At 42.3% G+C, this 26,320-nt stretch overlaps 1 protein-coding gene across 1 annotated transcript in view; it reads right to left on the reverse strand.

Annotated features, from left to right (window-relative positions):
* Efcab2 (EF-hand calcium binding domain 2) overlaps positions 1-25,972 on the reverse strand; it is an 89,048-nt gene extending 63,076 nt beyond the window's left edge. Inside the window, exon 1 of the mRNA XM_038349826.1 lies at positions 25,749-25,972. Within this exon, the coding sequence (XP_038205754.1) occupies positions 25,749-25,920 (172 nt within the window). The 5' untranslated portion in view covers positions 25,921-25,972. The remainder of the gene's footprint in view (positions 1-25,748) is intronic.
* Between the last annotated feature and the right edge of the window lie 348 nt (positions 25,973-26,320).

Below are 26,320 nucleotides of genomic sequence, written 5' to 3' on the forward strand. Positions count from 1 at the left end.
CTCTCCAATCCTTCAGTAGTCCCCACAGGCCACTCCAAGTAACCGCAAGCCTTCTTAGTTGGACACATGAAGACCTTTATGAACTAGGCCCCAGCCTGTCTCCAGCAAATATGTTTATTTTTATTTTTTTTAAATTTGAGACAAAATCTCTATGAAGCCCAGGCTGCCCTCAGAGTCATTATGCAACCCAGGATAGCCTCCTGTTTCAGTTTCCCACATGCTGGGATTACACATATGTGCCACCGTGCCTACATTTCCAAATATATTTTTAAAACTCTTACAATTCAACATGAAAACATCCTGATTTTAAAATGGGGAATGGACTTAATTAAATATTTCTTTAAAAAAATACAAATAACTAATCAGAACACAAGAGCTGCTCTAACTGTTAGTCATGAGGGAAATGCTAATCAGAGGCATAATGAGATAGTACCTCACATGCATTAGGATGCCTATTGTCAAAAAAAATGGAAATACCAGGTCACTATGTCTGAGTGCCTGTCTCCTCTAAAACTCAGGTTGGGATTTAACTGCTACTGGAACAGTACTAAGAGTCAGGACCTTTAAGAGGTGACCAAGCCACCTGGCCTGTGCTCTCTCATTTAATGTACTTACTACAGAAACAGAAACTGAGTGAAGTCAGCCTCCAGAGTGGCTTGTTTTATGTCACCTGACACAAAAAGCCATTTGAGAAGACAAAACTTCAGTTGAGAAAATACCCCCACCAGACTGACAGGTGGTGGGCAGTGCCACATCTGGGCTGGTGATTCTAGATGCTGTAAGGAAGCAAGCTCAGGAGCCATGAGGAACAAACGGAATTGCCCTCTGGCTTCTGCCTTGAGTTCCTTCCCTGACTTTCCCTCATGATGGATGTGATCGAGTCATGTCAGCCGAAATAAACCCTTTCCTCCCCAAGCTGCTTTTGGTGATGGTGCTGTATCATAGCACTAGAAACCCTAAGACAGAATTAGTACCGGGGATACAGTCAGGCCGTATTGCTGTGACAGGCCTGACCCCATGGTGTTCCGGGGAGGACTGGGGTGGCACTGGGAGTTTGTGCTGGAAAGCCATTGAGTCCCCAGAATCCAGTAGCTGCTCTGTAGGAATTTGGGAGGCAATGCTGAGAGCAGCGAGAACAATGGAGGCCTGTCTTTGAGAAGCTCCAGAGTGAGGTTCTGTTGTTGTTTGCTTGGTTTTTGTTGTTTTTTAGTTTGTTTTGTTTGTTTTTTGAAACAGGGTTTCTGTGTAGCCCTCACTGTCCTAGATGGCTCTGTAGACCAGGTTAGCCTCTGCCTCCTGAGTGCTGGGATTAAAGCCATGTGCCACTACACACTCAATTCAAAGGGAAGTTTTAAGAGTCCCTTAAAAATGTTTTTTTTGGGGGCGGGGGGGGGCAGTAACGATCGTGCACACCTCTAATCCCAGCACTCGGAAGGCAGAGACAGGTGGATCTCTGTAAATTTGAGGCCAGCCTGGTTTACAGAGAACGCTGTCTTGAAAAACGAAACAAAATCCATGTTTGGGCCATTTTATATTTTGAATTAAGAACCACTAAAGTGAAATCTTTGCTTTTCTAGGACAATTGATACTGGTTAGCTGGGGCTAAGAAATTAGCTGTGGTACAAGGAAACCATCATCTCTGAGACAAAGTCTGGGAAGTCTTTCTACAGGACCAGCACACAGATGCTGTGGTCCAGAGCAGGTAGGTCAAGGCTCTACCTTTGTTGGTAGCCAAACTTATCAATGTGTAAGAGTCTTTCAAATGGTTTCTAGTTTTTAAATGCATGAAGTTGTCAGGCAGTGGTGGCTCACACTTTTAATCCCAGCATTTGGGAGGCAGAGGCAGGTTGATCTCTGAGTTCAAGGCCAGCCTGGTCTATAAAGTGAGAACCAGGACCACCAGGGCTATGCATAGAAACCTTGTCTCAAAAAAAAAAAGACATGAAGAAGGTGCCACTGGTGAGGTGGAATCCCAATCACAGTGGAGTTAAGGACAAATGGGAAAGGAAATATTGAAAGGGGATGGTTGTTTTGTCAAGTGACCAAAGGGTCAATTGTGTTGGCTAGTTTTATGTCAACTTGACACAAACTGAGTTATTTGTGAAGTAGGAACTTCAACTGAGAAAATGCCCACCACCATACTAGTCTGTGGGCAGGCTTGTGGGGCATTTTCTTGTTTGATAGTTAAAGAAAGAGGGCCCAGACTACTATAGGTGGGGCCATCCCTGGGCTAGTGGTCCTAGATTCTATAAGAAAGCAGGCTGAGCAAGCCATGGTGAGCAAACCTGTAAGCAGCACCCCTCCATGGCCTCTGCATCATCTCCCGCCTCCAGGTTCCTGGCCTGTTTGAGTTCCTGCCCTGACTTCCCTTCGTGATGGACTGTGACTGGGGTAAGTAAGGTGAAATGAAATCTTTCCTCCCCAAGTTGCTTTTGATCATGGTCTTCAATCACAGCAGTAGTGACCCTAGGACAGCCTCCTTCTCTTAGCTTCTCTCTTCCTCCTCCTTCCCTCTGGCTGTCCATCATGGACTGCACAGCAAGAAGGTTCTTGTTGCGTGCTGGCAATTTGATCTTAAATTCCCAATCCCTAGAACTTTCAGGAAATAAACTCCAGTTCTCTACAATGTCACCAATATTTGTTATAGGAGCTCAGACAAACAATGCAGAGAATGAAGAAACCTTGTGAATTGCCTCTGGGACTATAAAATGGCACAGATGCTATTTTAAAAAACAATATGGCAACTCCTCAAAAATTTAAACATTTCATTTCTATTGCTCCAACAATTCTGACTCAAAATTAGACAGCAGCAATCTAAGTACTCATAGTCAAATGGATAGCAAAATGTGGTATACATATACAATAAGATATTACTTAGTGTTAAAAAGAAGGGAACTTTGAACCTTAAAGACCTTTACACTTAGTGATAAGTTAGACACAAAAGGACAATACTGTATGACTTGACTTGCATGAGGTCTGTCAGCCTGCTGAAGACAGAAGGCATAACAGGAATTGCCAAGAGCTGGAAGAGGAAGAAATGGGGATTCAGTGTGGGATGAGAAAACGGTTCTGGAATGGACAGTGGGGGATGACGCATTATGAATGCATTTAAAACCACTGAACTGTACACTGAGGAATGGGTGAGGCAGCTTGAGAAGGGCCTAATTTAAATAAAGGCTTAAAAGAATTAACCATTGTGGTTTTCTAAAGGTCCTACGGTTGTATATACTTGTGAATATACAAAAAAATCTGAATTAAGCACTTCAAGAGGTGAACTGAATAAAAGACTACACCTTAGTAAAAGTGTTATTTAAAGGAGATGGGAAGATACCTCATAAATTCTTTGATTCACAGAGAATACAAATATATAAGAAAGCATTTCTATTATTCTAATAAATAGAGTATGCTTTATACAGACAAAAAAACTGAATGATTAAGAATAGAAATGCTAAGTACTTAATGCAAATTTTCTTCTAGAAAAATCCCAGTAATACATTCACATTTAAATGAAAGCAATCCATTTTATTGTGGCAATATACATACTGGCAAGCATTAAATTCATGTATCCTTGAAAAAAGCATTTTCTATGGCAACATTATAACAGTTCAAGGGTAAATTTTCGGACATTTATTTCCCCTCCAAATGATTCCAATATAAAATTGTTTGCTTAAAATTCTGAAGTGAAATAATGTTTATTTTAAAAAATTAGTACTGGCCCAAAGCTTCCCAACTCTAGGATAAGTTCCTTTCTCCATAGTTAATTAATGATTGATCAGAAGGTCTGTATGCATGACTAATTTAATGGTAGAATTCATTTTCAGAAACATTAATATAAAGATACTTCTGACCAAGTTTGACAACCTGTTCACAGAACCCTCATGAAAGAACCAACTCTAGGGGCTTGAGGGATGATTCAGAGGTTAAGAACACTGGCTGCTCTTCCAGAGGACCTGGGTTCAATTCCCAGCACTCACGTGACAGCTCACAACTGTCTGTAACTCCAGTTTCAGGGAATCTGATACATTCATACCAAAGTACATAAAATAAAATGAAATCAGTTATTTGAAAAAAGAAGTAACTCCAGAAAGTTGTCCTTTAACCTCTATGTGCCCCACTCCCCAAATAAATAAATAAATAAATGCAAAAACGCATTAGTATAGGATAGAGTTAAGTATTCTAATAACTAGCCTAAACATGCTGCCATTATCTCATGCCCTTCTATCTGTTAGCAATTTCCATGAAGCTAAGAATATTAACCATGGGTAAAAAGTCTTGTATAGAACAGCCTAACAGGGGGCTGGAGAGAGGTTCAGTGGTTGAGGAAATGCACGGCTTTTACAGCAGACCTGAGTTCAGTTCCTAGTACCCACATCAGGTGGCTCACAACCACCTTTAACTTCAGCTTCTCTGGCACTTTCATTCACACCACATACACATACATGCACACACGCGCGCACACACATGCACACCCACACTCACACCCACACTCACACATTAGTTAATTAATTAAGAATAAGGAAGTAGGGGCTGAAGAGACAACCAAGGGTTAAGAACGTTTGCTGTTCCACCAAAGGACCTGAGTTCAGTTCTCAGCACCCATGTCAGGTAACTAACAACTTCCTGTAACTCCAGTTGGCTTCCAAAAGCACTCACACAAGTGTGGCATATGCTTGAGAAGACATATACACACAAATAAAAATAAATCACTTAAAAATAAGTCAGTAAGTAAATAATGCAACAGCCTAAGAGCGGGTTCTTATCTACTCCATAAGTAAGCAGTAGATGAAAAGAAGAGGATTTTTCTAACACGGAGGCAAGACACACACCGCACTGAAGTTATGTCCCCACTGTATACTTATTGTGTACTTACTATGTGAATATACTTTTGTCATATACCCAAGACTTTTATTTAAGATACAAACACATCTACATATAACGGTGCATGCATGCTATCCCAGCTGGAGACAGAAGAATTGCTTAGGTCCAAATGTTAGAAGCTAGCCTAGGCAACATGGAAAGACCCAATGTGTTGGGGGAGGGCGTGCAAATATATGTAATGCAATAATAAAAAGGAATGAATAAGAGTGAACACCACACCTTCACAAACTTTTCCAAAATCTGAACCGAATAAAACTCCTCCCCACTCTCTCTGAGTGTTAAACTTGATATAAGCATTTTTCTTTTTCATTCTTTCCCTTTTCTTAAGTGTGAATACCCCATCTGGTCCACGTTGGTCACAAACACTTACGCTCAAGTGATGCTCCTATCCCCTCCTCCAAGTATGAGCATACAAGCCACATAACCACAGCCTAAACATGATAAAAGACACACACACACACAAACAAACAAACAAACAAACAAAAAACAGGAAAAGGAAAGCTACAGACCAGTATGTTTTCAAGACACAAAATCCTTCAAAACCACTAACAAGGGCCTGGAACAGTGGCTCAGTAATTAAGAGCAGTTGCTCTTGCAGAAGAACTAGGTTCTAGAACCAACACAGTGGCTCACAACCATTTGAAACTCCAATTCCAGGGGATCTATCTCCCTCTCTGGCCTCTACAGACATCAAACACACACATGGCACACTGACATACAAGCAGGTAAAATATCCATTCATATTAATTAATTAATTATTTTATGTGTACTGGTGTTTTACTTGCATGCATGTCTGTGTCAGAGTGCCAGATCCCCTGGAACTGGAGTTACAGACAGTTGTGAGCTGCCATGTGGGTGCTGGGAATTGAACCCAGGACTCTGGAAGAGGAACCAGGGTTTCTAACTGCTGAGCCAATCTCTCCAGCTCCTTAAAATTATTAAAATAATAATAATAAAGTAGAAAAACAGGAAAAAAAACACATGATCATCTCAATTACATTAAAAACTACCTGACAATATTCAACGCCTTTTTATGATTTAAAAAAGAAAATTAGGTGTATCTTAGTGTTCTCGAGCACAATAGGGGCCTTATGAAAACTCTAGAACTGAAATCAGACTTTCCAGTCAAAGTATTCCACATTCCCCAGAATTAGTATGGACAGAACTATCTACTGAGTGTCAACCTGGCGCACAAGTTTATAAGTTTCTTTCTAAGCTTACTCTGATCCAAGTTTACAGTACAGAAGCCAAAAGCAAACAGATTGGGGAATACTGAAGAAACAGCCTGAGATCAGAATATCTTTTTACTTTCTGTTTATTTTCTCACTATACTGTGCAGGCTGCCCATCAAGTAGCCCCCAGCTCAGTGAACTGAGTAGCTGAGTCTCACAGGCAAGTGACAGCACAATGCTTTTATAGCACCCCAAGCCTATTACTAATATTTCTGGGCTTCTCTCCTCTTGCTGATATTCTTTTTGCTTTATAATTTTCTAGCTTTTTTTCTGTATACTTATTTAGTGATGTTCTGGAAAAGAATTGTAATCCAGGCAGTAGGGGTACATGGCTTTAATCCCAGCACTCAGGAGGCAGAGGCAGGAGGATCTTTGTGAGTTCGAGAACAGCCTGGTTTATGGACTGAGTTCTAACACAGTCAAAGGTACACAAAGAAAATGTAACAAGTCATATGAAAGAATATAATCCATATGTCATCACCAATTTACAAAAAAATGGATAATCATCATGCTTCTCTTTGGCTAGGGAGCAAGCAGATCATTAGTTAAATGTTAAATGTTTGGCTCATGTGTACCAGACTCTGGATTTGGTCCCCAAGTACCACAGAGAAGGGGGAAACACACAGATCACACACACATACACACACATACACACACATACACACACACACACACACACACACACACACACACACACACACCAGTCAAACAGCTCTTTTTAGGCTAAGAGGATGCCTTGGTGGGGAAAAAAAACACTTGTTTCAAAAAGCTTGAATACCTAAATTCAAATCTCAACACCTACATTAAAAGTCCAGGTATGACTATGCTCACAACTGTAACCCCAGTACTGTGAAGGGCCGAGAGAGGAGGATCACTGGGCTTGCTGGCTCCAAATTCAGTGCAAGACCCTAAGAGAAGACCTACATTTAAGACCCCTTCATAAGGCAGTCTGTGTTATTGCTTTTCTCTCTCTCTCTCTCTCATCTCTCTCTCCTCCCTTCCTCCCTTCCTCCCTTCCTCCCTCCCTCCCTCCCTCCCTCCCTCCCTCCCTCCCTCCCTCTCTCTCTCTCTCTCTCTCTCTCTCTCTCTCTCTCTCTCTCTCTCTCTCTCTCTGTGGTTGCACACACATGGAGCCCAGAGGGCAACCTCAGCTGTCATTCCTAAAGCACAATCCCTTTTTTCTAGAACAGTCTCTAACAGTCCTGGAATTCAAGAAGCTGGCTAGGCTGGCTGGCCAGTGAGCCCCAGGGATCCGCCTCTCTTTGCCTCCCCCACAGGGCTAGGATGACAAGCCTGTGCCAAGATGCACAGCTTTTTTTAAAATGTGGTTCCTGGGAACCACACTCTGGTCCCTTCAAACACTTTACTGACAGCTATCTCCCCAGCCCACAAAGTCTTATTTTAACTTGATTCTTTAGTCATGTCAATAAACAATGCCATAATTCATACGTTTGCTCTAGAAATAACCAACTTCTTGCTACAGAAAATGTTTAAAGTATAACTTTACCATATATGAAAACATGATTGGTTGATAATGGAAGTACACCTATTTAATCACTATTATATCTAATTTAATGCCAGAAATATTAAATAAGTTATATAAAATTAAATAGTAAAACTGTAGTGCTTGAGTTTTCAATAAACTCTATGCAGTTTTGCTGAGCTTGAAGGACGATATTAAGAATTATGTATTTATTTTTTGAACAAATGGCATGTTCAACAAATGTTTTAGTAAATGCTACTTTATATACAATACCCATTTCCAAAATAAAAACAGAGAACTGAACCACATGTGAACATATGATGGTCAGATGCTAATACCAGAACCACCAATTAACAAACACAACCACTGCAGCATAGTGTACTCCATTTCCGACTGTCTTATGCATCTTAGTATACTGCTTACTGCCAGAAGGCTTATCTATTTTGGTAAAATAAGAATCTTAGGGGGCTGGAGAGATGGCTCAGTGGTTAAGAGCATTGCCTGCCCTTCCAAAGGTCCTGAGTTCAATTCCCAGCAACCACATGGTGGCTCACAACCATCTGTAATGAGATCTGGTGCCCTCTTCTGGCCTGCAGATATACACACAGACAGAATATTGTATACATGATAAATAAATAAATATTTTTTTTAAAAAGAATCTTAGTATTTTTAAATATTAACAGACAGAAACACTGTTCAGTTCCTGCTACTCTCCATTCCCCATGCATTCTTCTGGGTATTTATCATCTATTAATTCTTACATTTGCATTTTAGAATGATTCTCCTTTGTATTAACTTAAACATTTTTATACTCTTCTCAAAGTATTTTTTTAAGGATGCCAGCCAAGGGAGGTGGCTCAGTGGTAAAATACTTGTCTAGTACAGCAAGGCTTTGGATTTGTTCCCCAGCACCACTAAGAAAGAAAACAGGAAGGGAGAGAGAAAAGGAATGAAACCACAGCAGAAGAATTGAAAAGCACATAATACAATCTCAGAAAAGAACCAAAAAGCACGAGGAACAGTTATGTGTTTTGCTCTTTAATGTCCCTCTAATAAGATGTAGCTAGAAGAGAGAATTCCAGCAACATTCAGACAAGCTTGAACTTTTAGCTAGCCACATTAAAGGAGGCTGGAGTTTATCTAAGAGCAACAAGACGACTGAAGAGTTTATAAATGAATACCTGTGGAGCTCATATATGGACATTAAAATACAAAGACTCACTGAGGGGCTGGAGAGATGATGGCTCAGCAGCTAAGAGCTGAGTTCAGTTTCCAACTCCCACAAGTAGTGCTCAACTGCCTGCAACTGCAGCTCCAAGGGACTGACACCCTCTTCTGGCCACCATGGACACCTGCACTTGTGTAGCATTCATGCACGCATACACAATCATCATCAGTTTTAGTGTGCATATGCATATTATTTGGGGCTTTTTGTTTGCTTGCTTGCTTGCTTAGTTGCTTTTTGAGACAGAGTCTTACTATGTAGCTCTGACTGGCCTGGAATTCACTATGTAGACAAGCTGGACTTGAATTCACAGAGATCTGCCTGCCTCTGCCTCCCAAGTACAAGGATTAAAGATGTGTGCCAACAGGTCTAGCATGTGTATTTAAAATTTTGTTTCATTATCTTTATTTATGTGTGTGTATGTGTGCTAGTGGGAGCCAGAGGAGTTGGAGCTCCCTGGAGCTGGAGTTACAAACAGTTGTGAGTTGCCCAACATTGGTGCTGGGAACTGAACTCCTGTCTGCTGCAAAAGCAGTATGCACTTTTAATGACTGAGCCATCTCTCCAGTCCAATATACATATAATATAAAAAAATAATTATTGATCTGGGGCTGGAAAAATGGTTCAACAGTAAGAGCACTGACTGCTCTTCCAAAGGACCCAGGTTCAATTCCCGGCACCAACATGGCAGCTCACAATAGTCTATAACTCCAGTTCCAGGGGACCCAACACCCTCACACAGACATACATGCAGGCAAAATACCAATGCACATAAAATTAAATTTAAAAAAACAATACTTTTGCTTGGTGGTGGTGGCACATACCTTTAACCCAGCACTCGGAAGGCAGAGGCAGGTGGATCTCTGTGAGTCCCATGCCAGCCTGGTCTACAGAGTGAGCTCCAGGACAGTCAAGGTTACACTGTCTCAGAAAAGGAACCTTGTCTCAGAAAACAAACAAGCAAAAAACAAAGAACAAAAAAAACAAAACGAACTATTTCTAGAGCACGTAACTGCTCAAGATAACCGCTGCTGCTCTGAAGTAACGCGATTGGAAGGGGCAAGGCTGAGGACCATGAAGGGAGAGGTGATGAATGCACCCCTACTGTGCACTGTATCCCTGTGCATGTAACTATGAACCTGTCTCCCACCCCTGCTCCCTTTAGACTGCAAGGTCAGTTAAAGCCAAAGCCTCACCAGCTCATCTAAGCTGTCTCCCTGGTCCCAGCACAAAGGGACAGGGTGGCTACTTAGAGCTCCATGAAGTTTATGGTATGAATGGTTAAGTGTTGAAAAACTAAGAGACTCCAGGTTTCTTCATCTTAAATCAAAATCCGAGAAAGAATTCTGCTTGCAAATAACTTCTAAAAAGAAATATTTATTTTGTGAAAGCTAGCCTTAAAGAGGCTCTTGCCTTGCCACCATCTGCAACAATTCTCAACCCAGGAGCTAATTTCAGCTATCTAGCAGCTCTGCTCCTGGGACAAAGTTCTGGTTCTGTGGGTGTGAGAGAGATCCAGGAATCTCTTTCCAGAAGCTTCTTTAGGGGATTCTGATGAGTGGCCTAGTTTGGGGAACCATTCATTAATATAACATGCATTTATGAAGAATGTTAGACTGCAACCAGAAGGACCCCACAGTCAGTCAGTGAGCTAACATAGACTAAGGCAACTCGAGGAAGTTATTTCCCCTAAGGACTGCAGACATTTTGCCTTCTCCCCCATGGTAGAAGTCAGAGTCAGGGCCTTGTGCGTGCTAGGCAAATGCTCTACCACTAACCTTCACACTCATCCTAAAATCCTTCTCCTAAATGGAAATAATTCTGCATTCAAAGAATTCTGCATTAATTTCCTTTCATTTTCCCCACCTGCTGGCTCCTAACACAATAGAGTGTCTTCAGCAAGCCTCCACTTACTCCACACTTCTGCCTTCCCTCATTCTCAAGGCCAGGCTAACTACCTGTCCTCTGGAATTCATTAACTCAAGTGAGTACTTATTAGGCACTAAACACTAAAGATAGTGGAGAATAAAGTAGAAAGACTTGTGTTGCCATTCTCTCGGAAAAAAAGACACTAGGCAAATTACATAAAGAATTGAACGTGATCCAATCCTTACACTGCAACCAAGTGTTTTCCCTCCACTATACATTAAGTCCTTCAATGCCATTAAAAGTTCATCTTTATTGTATTTAGTAGTTTATCTGTATTTAGTAGTATCTGACATAAGAGGAAGAATTAATAAATCATCTAAGAAAGATGCTTATTTAATGAAGGAAGTCCTGGAGAAGACTAGATGGATGGGGTCCTAATACGAATGGGGAAGTTAACTGTAAACAACAGAAGGAACTGATCTTCTACCAAGATGGCTAAGGGAGGATAGGGGTAGAGGTATGGCTCTGTGCTACAGCGCTGGCCTAGCACAGTCAAGATTCCGGGCTCCATCCCCATGACTACAAAAACAAAAATAAAGGGACTTCCTACTTTAAGGGACACAGGAAAGAAAAGCAGTCATAAGGTAGGTCTCAAGGCAACAAAGGCTCATCCAAGCCTAACAGCTACCACAAAGCAACACCAGCCCTAGAGTCTTTGATACTGAAGCTGGAGCAGAAGGCTCAAAGGCAGACTTTTCTTCCATTCACAAAACAAAAGAGAGCTAGCATGAACACCTTCCAGAGCCATGGACACCTTCTGCCCCCCCCCCCCTTCTTTTTTTCTTCCCCCTCCTTTTTCTTTCTTCTTCATTCTTTTTGGACATCCAGGATCACCCCATTGTGTAAAACTCTGTCAGCAAGTGGTGACTGCCTCTTACCAGATAAAACAGATAAGGCCTTCTCCCAGGGTTCTGGTGGAAACAGAGTAGGCATGTGATCTAGGCTGGGAGCTTAGACGTTTTGTGCGGGGTTCTGAGTCTTAATAAGATAATTCTAGAGCCGGGCGGTGGTGGCACACGCCTTTAATCCCAGCACTCGGGAGGCAGAGGCAGGCGGATCTCTGTGAGTTCGAGACCAGCCTGGTCTACAAGAGCTAGCTCCAGGACAGGCTCTAAAGCTGCAGAGAAACCCTGTCTCGAAAAACCAAAAAAAAAAAAAAAAAAGATAATTCTAGCCAGGTGTGGTGGCCCATATCTTTAATCCCAGCACTTGGAGGGCAGAGGCAGAAGGATCTCTGACTTCAGTACCAATCTTGTTTATCTACATAATGAGTTCCAGGCCAGCCAGGGCTACAGATTGAGACCTTGTCTCAAAGAGACAGAGAGAGAAAGAGAGAGAGAATTTTAAAATGTAGAGACGAGATTATTTGTGGGGATGATTTCTGGCAGTGGTCCAGGGACAGAGGTACTGTCCCAGCAGCATACCATCAGCTGTGGTACATGCCAAGCCTCCTCTGTTCTCATCCAAGATGGTTCTGTGTGGCTGCTGGTTTTGTGAGCTCTTTGCTACCTTTCCATAAACTCCTTTCCTTCCACATTAACCAGAATCACTCTTGTCTGACTGATCAACTGTGGACTCAGGGAAGCTAGAACTCTTGATAGAGCCAATGCAGACTGGAGTGTGTAAGGGAGCAGAGCACCACTGGGAATCTGGATTGGTCAATACAATGAGGGAGTCAAGATTTCTTTTTTATATTTATTTATTTGTTTGTTTGTTATGTATACAATGCTCTGTCTGTGTGTATGTCTGCAGGCCAGAATAGGGCACCAGACCTCATTACAAATGGTTGCTGGGAATTGAACTCAGGACCTTTGGAAGAGCAGGCAATGCTCTTAACCACTGAGCCATCTCTCCAGCCCCGGGAATCAAGATTTCAAAGTGGCTCACAGAGTTTAACATGAAGGTAAAATGCTGAAAAGGGTTATCTTAGTTAGGATTCCTATTGCTGTGAAAAGACATCATGACCATGGCACCTCTTACCAAGGAAACATTTCACTGAGACTGGCTTACAGTTGAGATTTAGTCCATTATCATTATGGTAGGACATGGCAGCCTGCAGGCAGACATGGTGCTAGAGAAGGAACTGAGAGTTCTACATCTTGATCCATAGGCAACAGGAAGTAAACTGTGTCACTGGGCATAGACTGAACATAGGAGACCTCAAAGCCCATCTGTACAATGACACACTTCCTCCAACAAGGCCATACCTAGTCCAAAAAAGCCATACCTCCTAATAGTGCCGCTCCCTATGGGAGACATTTTCTTTCAACCCACCATAAGGATGAACAAAAACTCAGCACATTTCTTTGCCCTTGCACTACCTCCCAGGAAACCAAACACAAAAAACTAAAAAGTTTCTACAAAATGCTGAAATGGAAGTCAGGCATGTTTGTGCACACCTTTAATCTCATCAATCAGGAGGCAGATACAGGAGGATATCTGTGAGTTTGAGCCCATCCTGGTCAACATAGAGAGTTCTAGGACAGCCTGATCCACCTAGAGAGACCCTATCTCAAAAAGAAAACAGAAACGCTGAAAGGGAGCGGAGGGGAAGTGAAAGTCACAAGTTAAAGAGTCTATGACATGAGCTTTCTGGGCAAAGCTTACATGGCCACTGGAATGACTAATGAAGTCACCCAAAGGGATGAAGGGATTTAGAGTGAGCAGAAAAATTAATAAAGAAATAACAAAGTCTTTGCGCAGAGGAATAAGCTGGAGAGAGACAGTGAAAAGGGACAAGGAGTGACAGAAGGCACTGAGGTGGTGTAAACAGCAACGTTTTCTATCATATCATACTCTAGATTTGAACACACATTTACATATATACATACATGTGTAATAGGAAAACAGAAAGGGGACTACTGGGGTAAGGTAAATGGCAAGAAAATAGAAGAGCAAATATGAGCAAAATTCAAAGGTATACATAGAAAAAGGTAAACACAAGAAAACCCATGATTTGTAAACTAGCTGAAATTTTAAAATTAAAATTTTAAAATGAAAGTACAAAAGAAAGAATTTCTATGACAATGATGAGCAATAATTTTGAATTGAATTGTACTATGAATTGTACTACATAAATGTAATCCCAGAACTGTTCCACATTAGCCTATATTACAGAGTAAAAAGCCTGGCTCAAAAACAATATTTAAAATGTTTTTATTGAAAGTAAAATGACTAACTTGTGTTCTTGAATTAAAGGAGACAGAGGAGGATGAACACCTTTCTTCAAGATGCCCAACAGTGGTCCCCACAAGAGAATACTAACTCAAAATTCAGAAATGAGGGGCTGAAGAGGTAGGGTCAGCAGTTAAGAGCACTCACTGGCTGCTCTTCCAGAAGACCAGGGTTCAATTCCCAGCAACCCACATGGCAGCTCACAACTGTCTGTAACAGTTCCAGGGGATCCAACACCCTCACACAGACATACATGCAGATGAATCGCCAATGAGCATAAAATTAAAAAAAAGAAAAAATGAGATGGACATTTTTATAAAACAAGTATTTGTATAGAAGTTTATTGGTATTAGAAAACACTCTGAGGGGCCAAAAATTTCATGGCAAGTGTTCAGGGTGGGTACAAAAACAGTGATGAATGCCGGCCATGCAGAGAATGGGAGAGAAGAAAAAACAGTGGACCAGAGACAGCCAAGAATAAAATGGAAGTTAAGCATCTTGCTCTTTCCCTTTGAATCCTAGGTCTTTAAACATCCCCAACATTTGCCCAGCTCACTTTTATGAACTACTGCTGCCTCTTGGTGTCTCTTCCCTTCCCCATCTTGAGTTGGTGTGATGTCTCCATGGGTGTTAATCTTTGACAACAAATACTGGGTGGGAAGGAATAAAGAACTGGTGTCTTAACATTATAGGACTGCAGACTTAAGAGCAGCTGTTCTCAAGGAGCTGTTACGTAACCACTGCATAAATCTCACACCTTACTTGATTTGGATATAACAGTCTTGACTTTTGAGCAGATGCTCAAGGGACTACAAGGCACGAGACAGGTACTGGGAAGCTGTGTTTATGCAGCGCTGACAACTCATTGGGTCACCAGATAACAATGAAAGCCTGCCATCTCTGCTTTCATCTGTGTCTATCTCCTTCAAAGGAAAAGAGAAGAAAGAAAGAAAGAAAAGGGGGGAGGCCTAAGGCCTCCTGCCAATAACTATATAGTGAACTCCAGATTATTCCAGAAACACTTAGCAAACCATGTCCAGAAGCTGTGTGAGGAAAATGTTTATAGACTGGAGCCTGTTCATGTGAGGTAACCAGGTGCACATTACCAGGTAACTAGTACAAAGACTGTCTAATTTATTTGCTTCTGATATTCACTACTTAAATTCTTATAAAGTTTGATTAGTTTTCCTTTCCATTACCATTTTCATCTAAATTTTTCATGTTGTTAATTTTATAAATAATTTGAAGTTTGAAAAATTATTTGTAGGTAGTTTTAAAAAGGCTCTCCTCATTGAAAAACACACTGTGTTCTACTGTTGCTGTTGTCCCCACCTTAAGAGACGCGGTCCAGACGAGCCCGAGATAAACAGGTCTGGCTCCCCTCTTGTCATGTGTGCTGCTCTACTGTAAACAGCTTTCATCAATTTGAAAGGAGAATCTCCATTTCTGAAAAAATTTATCAAGCCTAAAAACAGTACGCAGCCACAGACATGTCTATAAAAAGATGTCTGTCAACTGTATCTTCTGCTTTAGAAGAAAGCTTGTTGCAGTTTTCAGCTCACTGGCGGCTATTTCCATGGGAAATCTTTTAGTATGGTGTAAAAACACAGTCACAACATGTTAAAGGTCTACAACTGATCTCTTCAGAAAGTAAGCTAACAGCTCTCTTTACATTCTGTACTATGAAATACAGCAACACCTTCCTTTAAAGGCTAAAACTATGTGACGCTAATTTGAAAAGTACTGAATGTCAAGAAAAGGCATACAGCCGGACAGTGGTAACACAAACCTTTCATTCCAGCACTTGGGAGGCAGAGGCAGGTGGATCTCTCTGAGTTTGAGGACAGCCTGGTCCATACAGTGAGTTCCATGACATCCAGGGCTACATAGAGAAACCCTGTCTCAAAAAACCGAAATAAGCCGGGCGGTGGTGGTGCACGCCTTTAATCCCAGCACTTGGGAGGCAGAGGCAGGCGGATCTCTGTGAGTTCGAGACCAGCCTGGTCTACAAGAGCTAGCTCCAGGACAGGCTCTAAAGCTGCAGAGAAACCCTGTCTCGAAAAACCAAAAAAAAAAAAATCAAAAAACCGAAATAAATAAATCTATAAAGAAAGGAAGAAAGAAAGAAAAGCATGGTTTCATTATGAATATTTGTTTACAGACCGAATAAATGTCAAGATTTTGATGGGTTTCCAGAATTTCTGTATCAATAATATAAAAATTTGAAGCAGCAAACAAACTCAGGCATAGTGGCACACACATGCCTGTCGTCAGCACTTGGGAGACTGAAACGGGACGCTCATGAGTCTGAGAGCAACCCAGCCCTTAAATTCCAGTCCAGCTCAACCTATTTAGGGAGAACTTGTATCCCAAACAATAAAGATAGAACTAAATAAACAGGAAATAGTAAAATGCTGCCAAACAAGCCCTTTTCTAATTAACTAATACTTAACACACACATATATTGTTCATTGAAACAGTCTTGCTATGTAGATCTGGCCCACCTAGAATTCTCTGTGTAGTCCAGGCTTGCCTCAAACTTAGTGTCCTCCTGCCTTAGTTTTCCAACTACTGGGAACACAAATTTGAACTACCATGCCTTGGAGACTAGTACTCTGCCACTGAACTACTCCCCCAGCAATAACTATATATTAAACAACAAGTCCTTTAAATAGACCACTTCTTCACCTGTACAATAAAATAGCATCTCATACGGCTGTATAAAGATGAAATAAATTAAGTACATGAACTAATTAACATAAAAGTTGCTCATAGTAAACAAGTCCTTGGCGAATATAACCAAAGTAATGATCAGAAAGACTAATTAATACCGAAACAAAAACCTGCTAAAAAAAAAAAAAACTCAGCTCCATTCCATGATCTCCAATGAGAGATGAAGGACTGGGGAAGAGGGCCAATCACAAATAAGCAATAATATAATCAACCACCATAAAATGGAATCAATGGAGTTACCATAAAAATGCTAATAGAAGGGTCTGGAGAACTTCTAGACAAAAGATGATGCACCACAATCCTACAGGGACTGCGGATCCTGAGTAAGAGCTTTGGAGGCCTCCTCTTAGTGTCCTTTGACACCTTTTATAACAGTCTAGTAAACTCTATCCGTGCTCCCATCAGTTCTGTGACTGGTTAGAGCAAATATCAGACTGAGAAGGGGGTAGTAGGAATGGCCAGCTTGTAGCCACGTCAGTGAGAGGTACAGGCCGCCACTGTCTACACCTGGCATGTTTTCATGAACAGCTTTGTGGGGTCTAACACTTAACTGATGCAGTCAGCACTCTTTCCAGTAGTGTCAGAATTGAGTGTGTCATAAACAAGCACTAGTGTCCACAAAGAACTAGAAGGGTGTTTGGTAAAGAAAACCCACACACTTCACCTCAAAGGGGCTGGGAATAGAAATTGGGGGGGGGGGGGACCAAGATTAAAGTATGTGTGATAACAGGTTAAAATCCAACCAGAGGGGGGAAATGTTAAGCTTAACTTTAAAGAAAGAAATTAATGACAGTCTACACAGAGAGCAGTCATAACCAAATAGAGTTCAAACACCAAAGGGTAGAGAAAATTTTGAAATAAGAATGCGGCTGAGATTTTTCTGATACTGAGGTATCTGTGTACATATTCACACACTTAACTGGGTGCTCAAAACCTTAACCTGCAGAAATGAAGACAAGATAATAAGTCCCAAGAGAAGCATTTGCCATGAGAACTGTTTAAAGTATACAACAGAGAAGGTAAAGAATTGCCCTCAAGGTTAATTAACTGGAATGTGTGTTACTGTCCTGCTTGACTCAAGTAATGCCAGCATCTATTCCAGACACAGTGTTTAAAAACAGCCAGCCAAGGAACCGATTCTTGTCTGTGTGGAGGCAGAAGTTCTCAGTGATTCATATTTTATGAATAATTTTATCCAAAGAGAACATATCACCAAACACCCAGCCAAAACTATCACAAGTCAATCATCGTCTAGCTTTATACATTGTGCTTTTATAGGAGATGTTTACTGAGGGTTGGCTAAGGTTCAGTGGAAGAGCACTAGCCTAGCATGCTGGAGGCCCTGAGTTCAATCCTTAGCGCTCGCACACATACACAAAGGATTAATCATCCACTTATTGTAGAGCCAACCTAATTGAAAAGGAAAACACATCGGCTACAATAAATCATAACAGACCAATGCTAAAACTCAGCAGGGAACAAATGATTCTGTAGAAATACCAGCAGCCTCCACCTCAGCCCTGAGGATAGGCCCTAGAAACTCGGTCTGACTCATACTAGAGAGGTGTTAACCCCAGCTCGCCTCCAAGCAGTCAAATCCAATCCCAAGAAATCTAGATTACTAGACTAAAATCTCCTCTCCCGTCGATTGTTACCACCTATCCTAGTGTGGTTTCTGTTGCTGTGATAAAAATCATGACCAAAAGGAACTTGGAGAGGAAAGAGTTTATTTGGATTACATATCTGGGGTCACAGTTCATTGAGAGAAGCCAAGGCAGGGAAGGACTGCAGAGGCAGGAACTGAATGAAGCAGAAGCCATAGAGGACACTGCTTACCGGCTTGCTCCGCGGGGTTTGCTCAGTGCACTGCCCACAGTGAGCGGGGTCCTCCGACATCAATGAAGAAAATGAACCACAGGCAAGTCTGATGGGGCCATTTTCTCAATTAAGTTCCCTCTTCCTAAATGATGCTAGCCTGCGTCAAATTAACATAAAAAACTGACAGCTATAACATACTTAAAGGTATACAGAAAAGACCTTGATCTTCTCTAAAAATTTATATAATAAAAAAATTCAAGGGTCAAGATAATTTGCATGCAGCATATAAATGGATTATTTACTAATAACATTTGAACCCCGGACACCCAAAACTCATCCCATACTTTGTGTATCTCATCAAATCCACATTTAAATTTTACTCTGTGAAATAATCAAATTTTCTCAGGGATAATGGGAAAGCTATGAGAAGGAATGACTGGTGGGCACTAAGCTACCATTACAAAGGCACGAGCTCTTGTGTGCCACCACACAGCACAGTGACTACGGCATGAACTGAATATTCCAAACAGCTGAGAGGAAGGAGCTTAAAGTCACTGCAATGAATGGACCAGGAGACAGACACAGCTGACCTCTGAGGCAAGAGCCACACTGCACTGCCCCCGTTCTGAACGCTCCAACCGTTTCCTCTTGATGGAAACAGACACTACCTCCCCTGGCCTGATTTCAAGGAGAGCGGCCTCTGCCTCTAGCTCATTTCACACCCTCTCACCTGCACCTTCCCAGCCCAGCCACACTCCCGTTTAGTTCCTCTAAAAATCCAGTTTCCTTTCTGCTTAGGGCTTTTATGAGTTTTGTTTTTTGTTTTGCTTCAAGCTTTTGAATTTTAGCCAACTGCTTTCCAGCAGAGGAAAATGTCACACTGAAAGCCCCTGAAGTAAAGAAAAATGACATCCTTGTTCTTCTGCTGCTGCCTTGAAGGTTTTGAACAATTTATTGCATATGTAATTAAATAATTACATAATTCTGTAATGGTTCTCTCAACAGTAAGTAATCTCAAAAGGACAAGGCCCACATCTATCTATTCCTCACGAGCAGACTGTTAACACAGTAAGCACACTTACAGACATTATTTACTACACATGAAGTGCTTGCTACATGTTCCCTCACTGAATGGCACAATTCCGCTACACTCATTCAGCACGTGAAGAAATCAGAATGCTGGGGGCAAATCAGAAATTTTACTACAGAGTCTATGTTCTGAGCTACTAACGAGTACTATTTACTAAGTGTAGGATGAAAAACATAATATGTGCTGATAAGACTAACAAATAAGCCGGGCGGTGGTAGCTCACGCCTTTAATCCCAACACTCAGGAGGCAGAGGTAGGCAGATCTGTCTCAAAGAAAAAAAAAAACTGACTCCAAGGAGAGAACAGTAGAGGTATAAGGAAACTATAAATTTCTAATGATGGGAACCCTTTCTGAACCAATCAATATCAATATTGACAATATAACAAAGAAACCCAAAGGTACTACTCAGATCAAATGAAACCAAAGAGGTCAGTCAACTATATCCAGTGTGGAATTCTTGGATGAAACCTATACTGGAAGAAACGCAGTGACAGGCATTATTGACAACTGACAAAATTAAAGACATAAATGTGCCATCTACTATATGAAAGATGATAATCTTCCTATGGCACACCATCCCCCACCATCAGCTATGCCAGCAATCTTCAAGTCCTATGTTTAAATAAAAGAGATTTAAAGGGGATGTGTAGGGCCCGAGTCTACTCCTCCTCCTGGGGTTCATCTTGAGGACAGTTTCTGGTCAGCCAGCTAAAATATTCTGTTTGTTCCTGTGCTCCCTCTACCCCTCCTGGTGATTAGCTGTAGGGCATTGTTTACTCTACCTTTGGTGTGGTAATTTCCCACCTGCCTGGGTGGAAATCCTTGTGCAGCTGCGGGGTGTAAAAGGATTTCCCCAAGGTTAAATAAATGGCATTCCGCTGATCTCCTTTCAAATGACCCAGGTGTCTTTGTGTGTTCTTTCAATCTCCAGGCCCTTGCCCCACTCGTGCAAACTGTACCGAGGGGGTAACACAGAATCGGGTGTTACAGGTATGGAAGGGTAAAATAAATAAATAAATAGATGGATGGATGGATGGATGGATGGATGGATGGATGGATGGACAGATGGATGGATGGATAGATAGATAGATAGATAGATAGATAGATAGATAGATAACTATTCTTTGTTTAGTAACCGAAAAGAGGAAGAACAGTTATTAAATGGCCTCTAAAATGTGCATAAATGCTTTACATTTGATCAACAACAGGACTTAGGTTTGTTTTTCTTACCCTCAGATGTCATGTCAAGCACATACTAGTAATTACTAGGCCCTAAAATGCAAGGTGCTTTCCACAGTATTCTCGTGCCAGGCACTGTGGGTGCTGCGGACATAATGAGGAATGAGAAGATAGCATCCACAAGGCGTGATGGTGCATCCCTTTAATCCCTGCACTGGGGAGGCAGAGGTAGGCAGGCAGAGCTCTGTAAAGTAATCACGGCTAGCCTGGTCTACATAATGAGCTCTAGGACAGGCAGGACTACACAGGGAGACCCAGCCTCAAAAATAAGGAGGCAGAGTCACCATCCTCATCACAACATAAAATTCTCTTTATATTTGAGGAATCTGTGGCTCCTTAGGTTTAGTCCCTGGGTTGGGAAAGACAACATACAAATACAGGTCTCCCTCCAAATCTCATCTAGGTTAACTGCACTGTCCCAAAGCCTTTAGCATATAATCAACAGTTACTAATAAAAAAATATACACATACATATAAGTTCACTTTCAATTTCTCCATTTCCTCTATTTCAATCTAGATTTCTTCTTTTCAGGGTGTGTCTGTGTGTGTGTGTGCATGGTGCTTGTATGTGTGTGTATGTGTATTGTATCTATGCAACTATGTGTGTGTGTGTGGAGACCAGAAGAGGACACTGGTGTTCTGAATTATCCTGCCTTAACCTTTACAGACAGGTCACGGTCTCTCACTGAGCCTGGGACTAGGCAATGTAGCCAGCAAGCCCCAGGAATCCTCCTGACCCTGCCCCCCAGTTTTACGTGCACCTGCAGCAATGGCTGGCTTTTCACATGGGTCCTGGGATGCAAACCCAGGTCCTCCTGCTTGTGCAGCAAGAACTCTTTATTCATGCAGCTATCTCTCCAGCATCTCAACTCAGATCTATAAATGTTTTGGTTTCAGAGTGCTACCATAAAAATTAAAACACACACACACACACACACACACACACAAAATATGTAAAACCTCCTCCCCTCAATAATTGAATTAGAGTAATTGCTGACATGTTTTCAGAGGGTGCAAAATATCAAGTAATAATTTAGTACAGACAAAAATAATAAATTTGAAAGGGAATTTATTAGGAAAATTGATACTCTTAAAGATCACTGGTCTGCCAACGGAACTCTACACCTAAGCAGTTGCTTTCCTGGACATGGTTCTAATTGTAAACAGAAGATTCTCCTAGTACTGTGTAAACTCTCCAGGAGACATGAACAACGGGATTAAAATATCCAATAAATTGACAACTGCATCAATTGCCCATTTAAACAAACAAAACTAACTGGAAGGGGAAAATTCAAACAAAAATGCTGAGGAAACTTCAAAGAAATTATAAAACTTCAAAGGGAATTTTTTCATCACATTTCAAACATTTTTTTCAGTACAAAAAAAAACAATTGACGTGGAAGTTCTTCTGTATATGTGTTGCTTTTATTAGTTGATGAATAAACCTGTTTGGCCAATGGATGAGCAGAGTAAAGCCAGGTGGGAAACTGACAAGTCGCCATGGCGAGTGACTGTCCAGGCAGCGAGATGTCTCTGTCAATTCTTCTAGAACTTTGGAAGTTGCTTACAATGCACTTCCTGTTTACTTAGGTAATATTATATCCTTTGGGGGGTCTTTAAAGAGTTGAAGACAGTTATAATTATAGTTTTCCTTAGTTATGATAAAAGATAAATTAGATATAAAACTTTAGACTCACAGAGATGGGATAAATGATAGAGTATTTTCCTTAATTTGCCAAATGTAAATGGACTAAATATTATAACTATAATTCTTGCTTGATAATTGTTTTGTATATGTAATTTTACTATAATAAAGTTAAAACCTTCATTTTTAATTAGACAGAAAAGGGGAAATGATGTGGGAAGTCCTCCTGTATATGTGTTGCTTTTATTGGTTGATGGATAAATCTGTTTAGGCCAATGGCTTAGCAGAATAAAGCCAGGTAAGAAATATGAACAGAGATATAGATAGAGAATAAGAGGAGTCAGAGAGTCTCCATGTAGCTGCCAAAGGAGACAGACACCAGAGAACCTTACCCAGTAAGCCATAGCCTCATGGTGATACACAGAATAATAGAAATGGGTTAATTTAAGATATGAATTAGCCAGAAATAAGTCTAAGCTATTGGCCCAGCAGTGTTGTAATTAATATAGTTTCTGTGAAGGAAACTAATGGACAGTCTCCACCTACACACAAATTAACTTGGTTTTAAAATTTTAAAATCATTTGCTTTTTAGCTAGTGAAAAAATGTAATCTAGGAAAAAGTAAATTATACTGTTCAAACACAAAATAAGCAATAGAGAAGCATAACAACATATATGTATATATGTGCATGTATATATATATAAAACCACATAGAAAGGGTTTCTAAGTGAGACTCCCACTTGATCCACTAGGTTGGACAGAGATACAGCACACCTCTGCAGATGCTGCAGGGCTTTTCCCAGGGACAACTGGATCTTGAGGGCACTAACCTAATCTACTTTAATCCATTGATAGATTAAAAAATTTGAACAGAACTGAAAAAGGTGAGGGCTCACGGATAAAGGAGGATGCTGGGGGGTGTTCCTTGGGGTCTTGTGTTGGCCCTGGCTACTTCCTATTGCTCCACTTTACTTCTTGTTTCCCACTGACGTCACTTTGGGGGGCAATGCCTTCCTCATCTTCCTGTTCACTAACTTCTGACTTCACCTAAGGGCTACAGTTAACCTATAAGCCCCACTTGTCCAAAGACAGAAAACTTCCTGGAATATTGTGACAAGTCACATGTTTTCACTTCAATAAACAAGGGTGTTTGCCCCAGGATGTGCTTGATCAGTCCAAGGCGGAGGCTGGAGATCCGTAGGCAGGAAGAACGTCAGGATGTATGCTTGTCCCCATTGGGCAAAGGTGGAAAGCAAGCACAGTGGCCTGTGGGTCTGCCCTTATAGAGGCATGGGACTGAAGTCATTCAGCACCATTTCTCTGGGAATCCTGGATATGAACCTTCCTGGTCAGTTGGACAATCGTGGATTAGGCCTTTCTTCCCACGATTCTTAGGTTTAATGCTCACCAGATTACTTTCCATCAAACAAGAATTAAATATACAAGAACTTGAATATATGAAATATGAAATCCAGCTCTCAACAGCCACTACTTAGACAGTTCTTCCTCTAAACTCATTTTAACAGAAAACTATGTTTTGTTAACTAAAGAATCAGGAACTAACTCTCTCTCTCTCTCTCTCTCTCTCTCTCTCTCTCTCTCTCTCTCTCTCTCTTTCTCTCTCTCTCTGTAGGGATAAAAATTGTAAAAATCAGGCTGGGCGTGGAGGTATACTTCTTTAATCACAACACTCAAATGCAGAGTCACGTGAATCTCTGTGCGTTCCAGGACCAATCAGTGCTACAAGGTGAGACCCTGTCTCTAAATAAATGTATTAATTGCAAAAACCAGTATACTCCAGTACTACCCTAAATATCTCCTTAATGGCTTTTTTCCCTTTTAGTTTCTTTTTTTCCTTTTCTCTTTTTTTCTTTTTGGTGGAGGAGGGTAAATAAACAAGAATCTAACTAAAAACAAACTTTCTGGGGAAGTTTTTTATCTGAAATTTTTTTTCTTTTTTCGAGGCAGGGTTTCTCTGTAGCTTTGGAGCCTGTCCTGGAACTCAACTGGGCTGCCTCTGCCTCCCGAGTGCTGGGATTAAAAGCCTGTGCCACCAACCACTGCCCCAGCCATACAATATTATTTTGATAATATTCTCTCCCCTACCCCCAAAGCCTTTCTGATCCTCCCCACCTCCCTACTCACCAACTTCATGGTCTTTCTTTCATAAAAGAAAAAAAAAGTGGATACTTTCCTTAGAATGTGCCTTTCACATCTAAAGCACAAAATCTTAATACCTTTAAGTAGAGGTTTTAAAAAAGTCTATACTACCATCCCGGCTTCTGAGATTTTCTCATGTATAAATCTCAATTCCTAGTTATCAATAAACAGATCTCTGACACAGTCTCCTGTTTCCCTGCCGATTTTCTGTGATCACCATGACGATGGACTAAACATCTCATGTAAATATTAGTTAACCACTTAGTGTTCCTGAGACGGGAGGGGCTAGGGTCCACAGGGTGTGTTGTGAAAACTCAAAAGCCGAACAAAGATGGAGCGTTACTTCTACGTTTGCCCCTTTCTATTTTAGGGCTTGCTTGCTTATCTATTTATTTATTTATTTAGCGGAGATTTCGACGATTATCATGTAATTGCTGTTTGGTCACTAGCTGCTAACCACGGATCCGATTTTAAGGCATTCTGCTGGGTTAGAAACAATTCAAAAAGGTCTTGGCAGTTCAAGGCAGATGATCCGTTTTTCGGGTCCCCTGAGGGCTCGCGGGTCACTGCAGTCTCGGTTCCCGGCACCCTCGGTGAACCCGGCCAATCTGGGCGGCCCCGATGGGTCCCCGCTGGGTTTTCTTTCCGTCCTGATTAAACTGGTGATTAGGGTACCTCCTCCTTTAAGCGAGACCCGAGCGGGCACGGCGCAGGGTGACCTCGAGGCCCTGCTCTGCCGCCTGGCGGAGGAGACAAGATGGAGGCGGTCGGGGCCTAGGGCGGGGTGGGGGTGACGGCGCGAGCGCGGAGGATCCGCCGGGTTCCAGCGCCAGCTCGCGTCCTCCGGCAGGGCCGCCCTCCCTCCCTCCCTCCCTCCGGGTCCGCACAGCGCAGGCCGCGGCTGGCGCCCTCAGAGGGCGTGGAGGGCCCGGGAACAAGGACGCCATTATGAACGTCCCCTGTGGGGGCGGCAGCCGCAGCCCGCGCAGACCTCAGCGGGGAAAGGGCGGGAGGGCGGGGCGGCCGAGGGCGGAGCCGACGGCGGGGACGCGGGCTGGCGCGGCTCCTCGGCCCACCGTCTGCGCGCCGAGGGGCGCAAGATGGAGGCCCGCCTCGGTGGCACCCCGTCAGCCTTCCTACCTGCTCCTTCCCGGTCCTTTTCCTCCGCCATCTTGGTGCGGAGCTCGTCGCCTGGGAGATATCCATGACAACCCCGCGGGGCGCGCGAGCGGGGAGCCCCTCGGCACGCGGGGGTCCTCACAAGTTCCGCCCGGGAACCGAGGCCCGCGTTCTTTAGGCCGAGGGGCGTCATTTATTCGTACGGTTCCGGAGCCCGCCTGGGCTTCTCGGTGACCGTCCTGAGAGCTAACGCACACCGCGCTGCCCCTCGGAGGCCGTGCCTCGCTGGCTTGCCGACTTGTTTGTTTATTAATTTGGTTTTAAGGTTTTATTGTTTTGTTTTGTTTTGTTTTTTTTGCGCAACGCAGCATGGCTCCCGTCCCATTCACAGCCGAAAGGCCGCACGCCCGCCCCTGGGTCCCCCGCGTCCCCTCTAAACGGAGCCATTGCGCAGCCCAGGGAACTGGAGCGAAAAGGGACGTGGGCCGGCTGCGGGAGGAAGCCAGGCCTCTCACCGGGATCGCGGGAGAGGACTCGCTGTAGGGGAAAAAAAATGTCAAAATAGGCGCAAAACACTGCGTCGTCAAGGCTGC

The sequence above is a fragment of the Arvicola amphibius genome, chromosome 12 (genome assembly GCF_903992535.2).
Source record: "Arvicola amphibius chromosome 12, mArvAmp1.2, whole genome shotgun sequence".
NCBI classification, from domain to species: Eukaryota; Metazoa; Chordata; class Mammalia; order Rodentia; family Cricetidae; genus Arvicola; species Arvicola amphibius.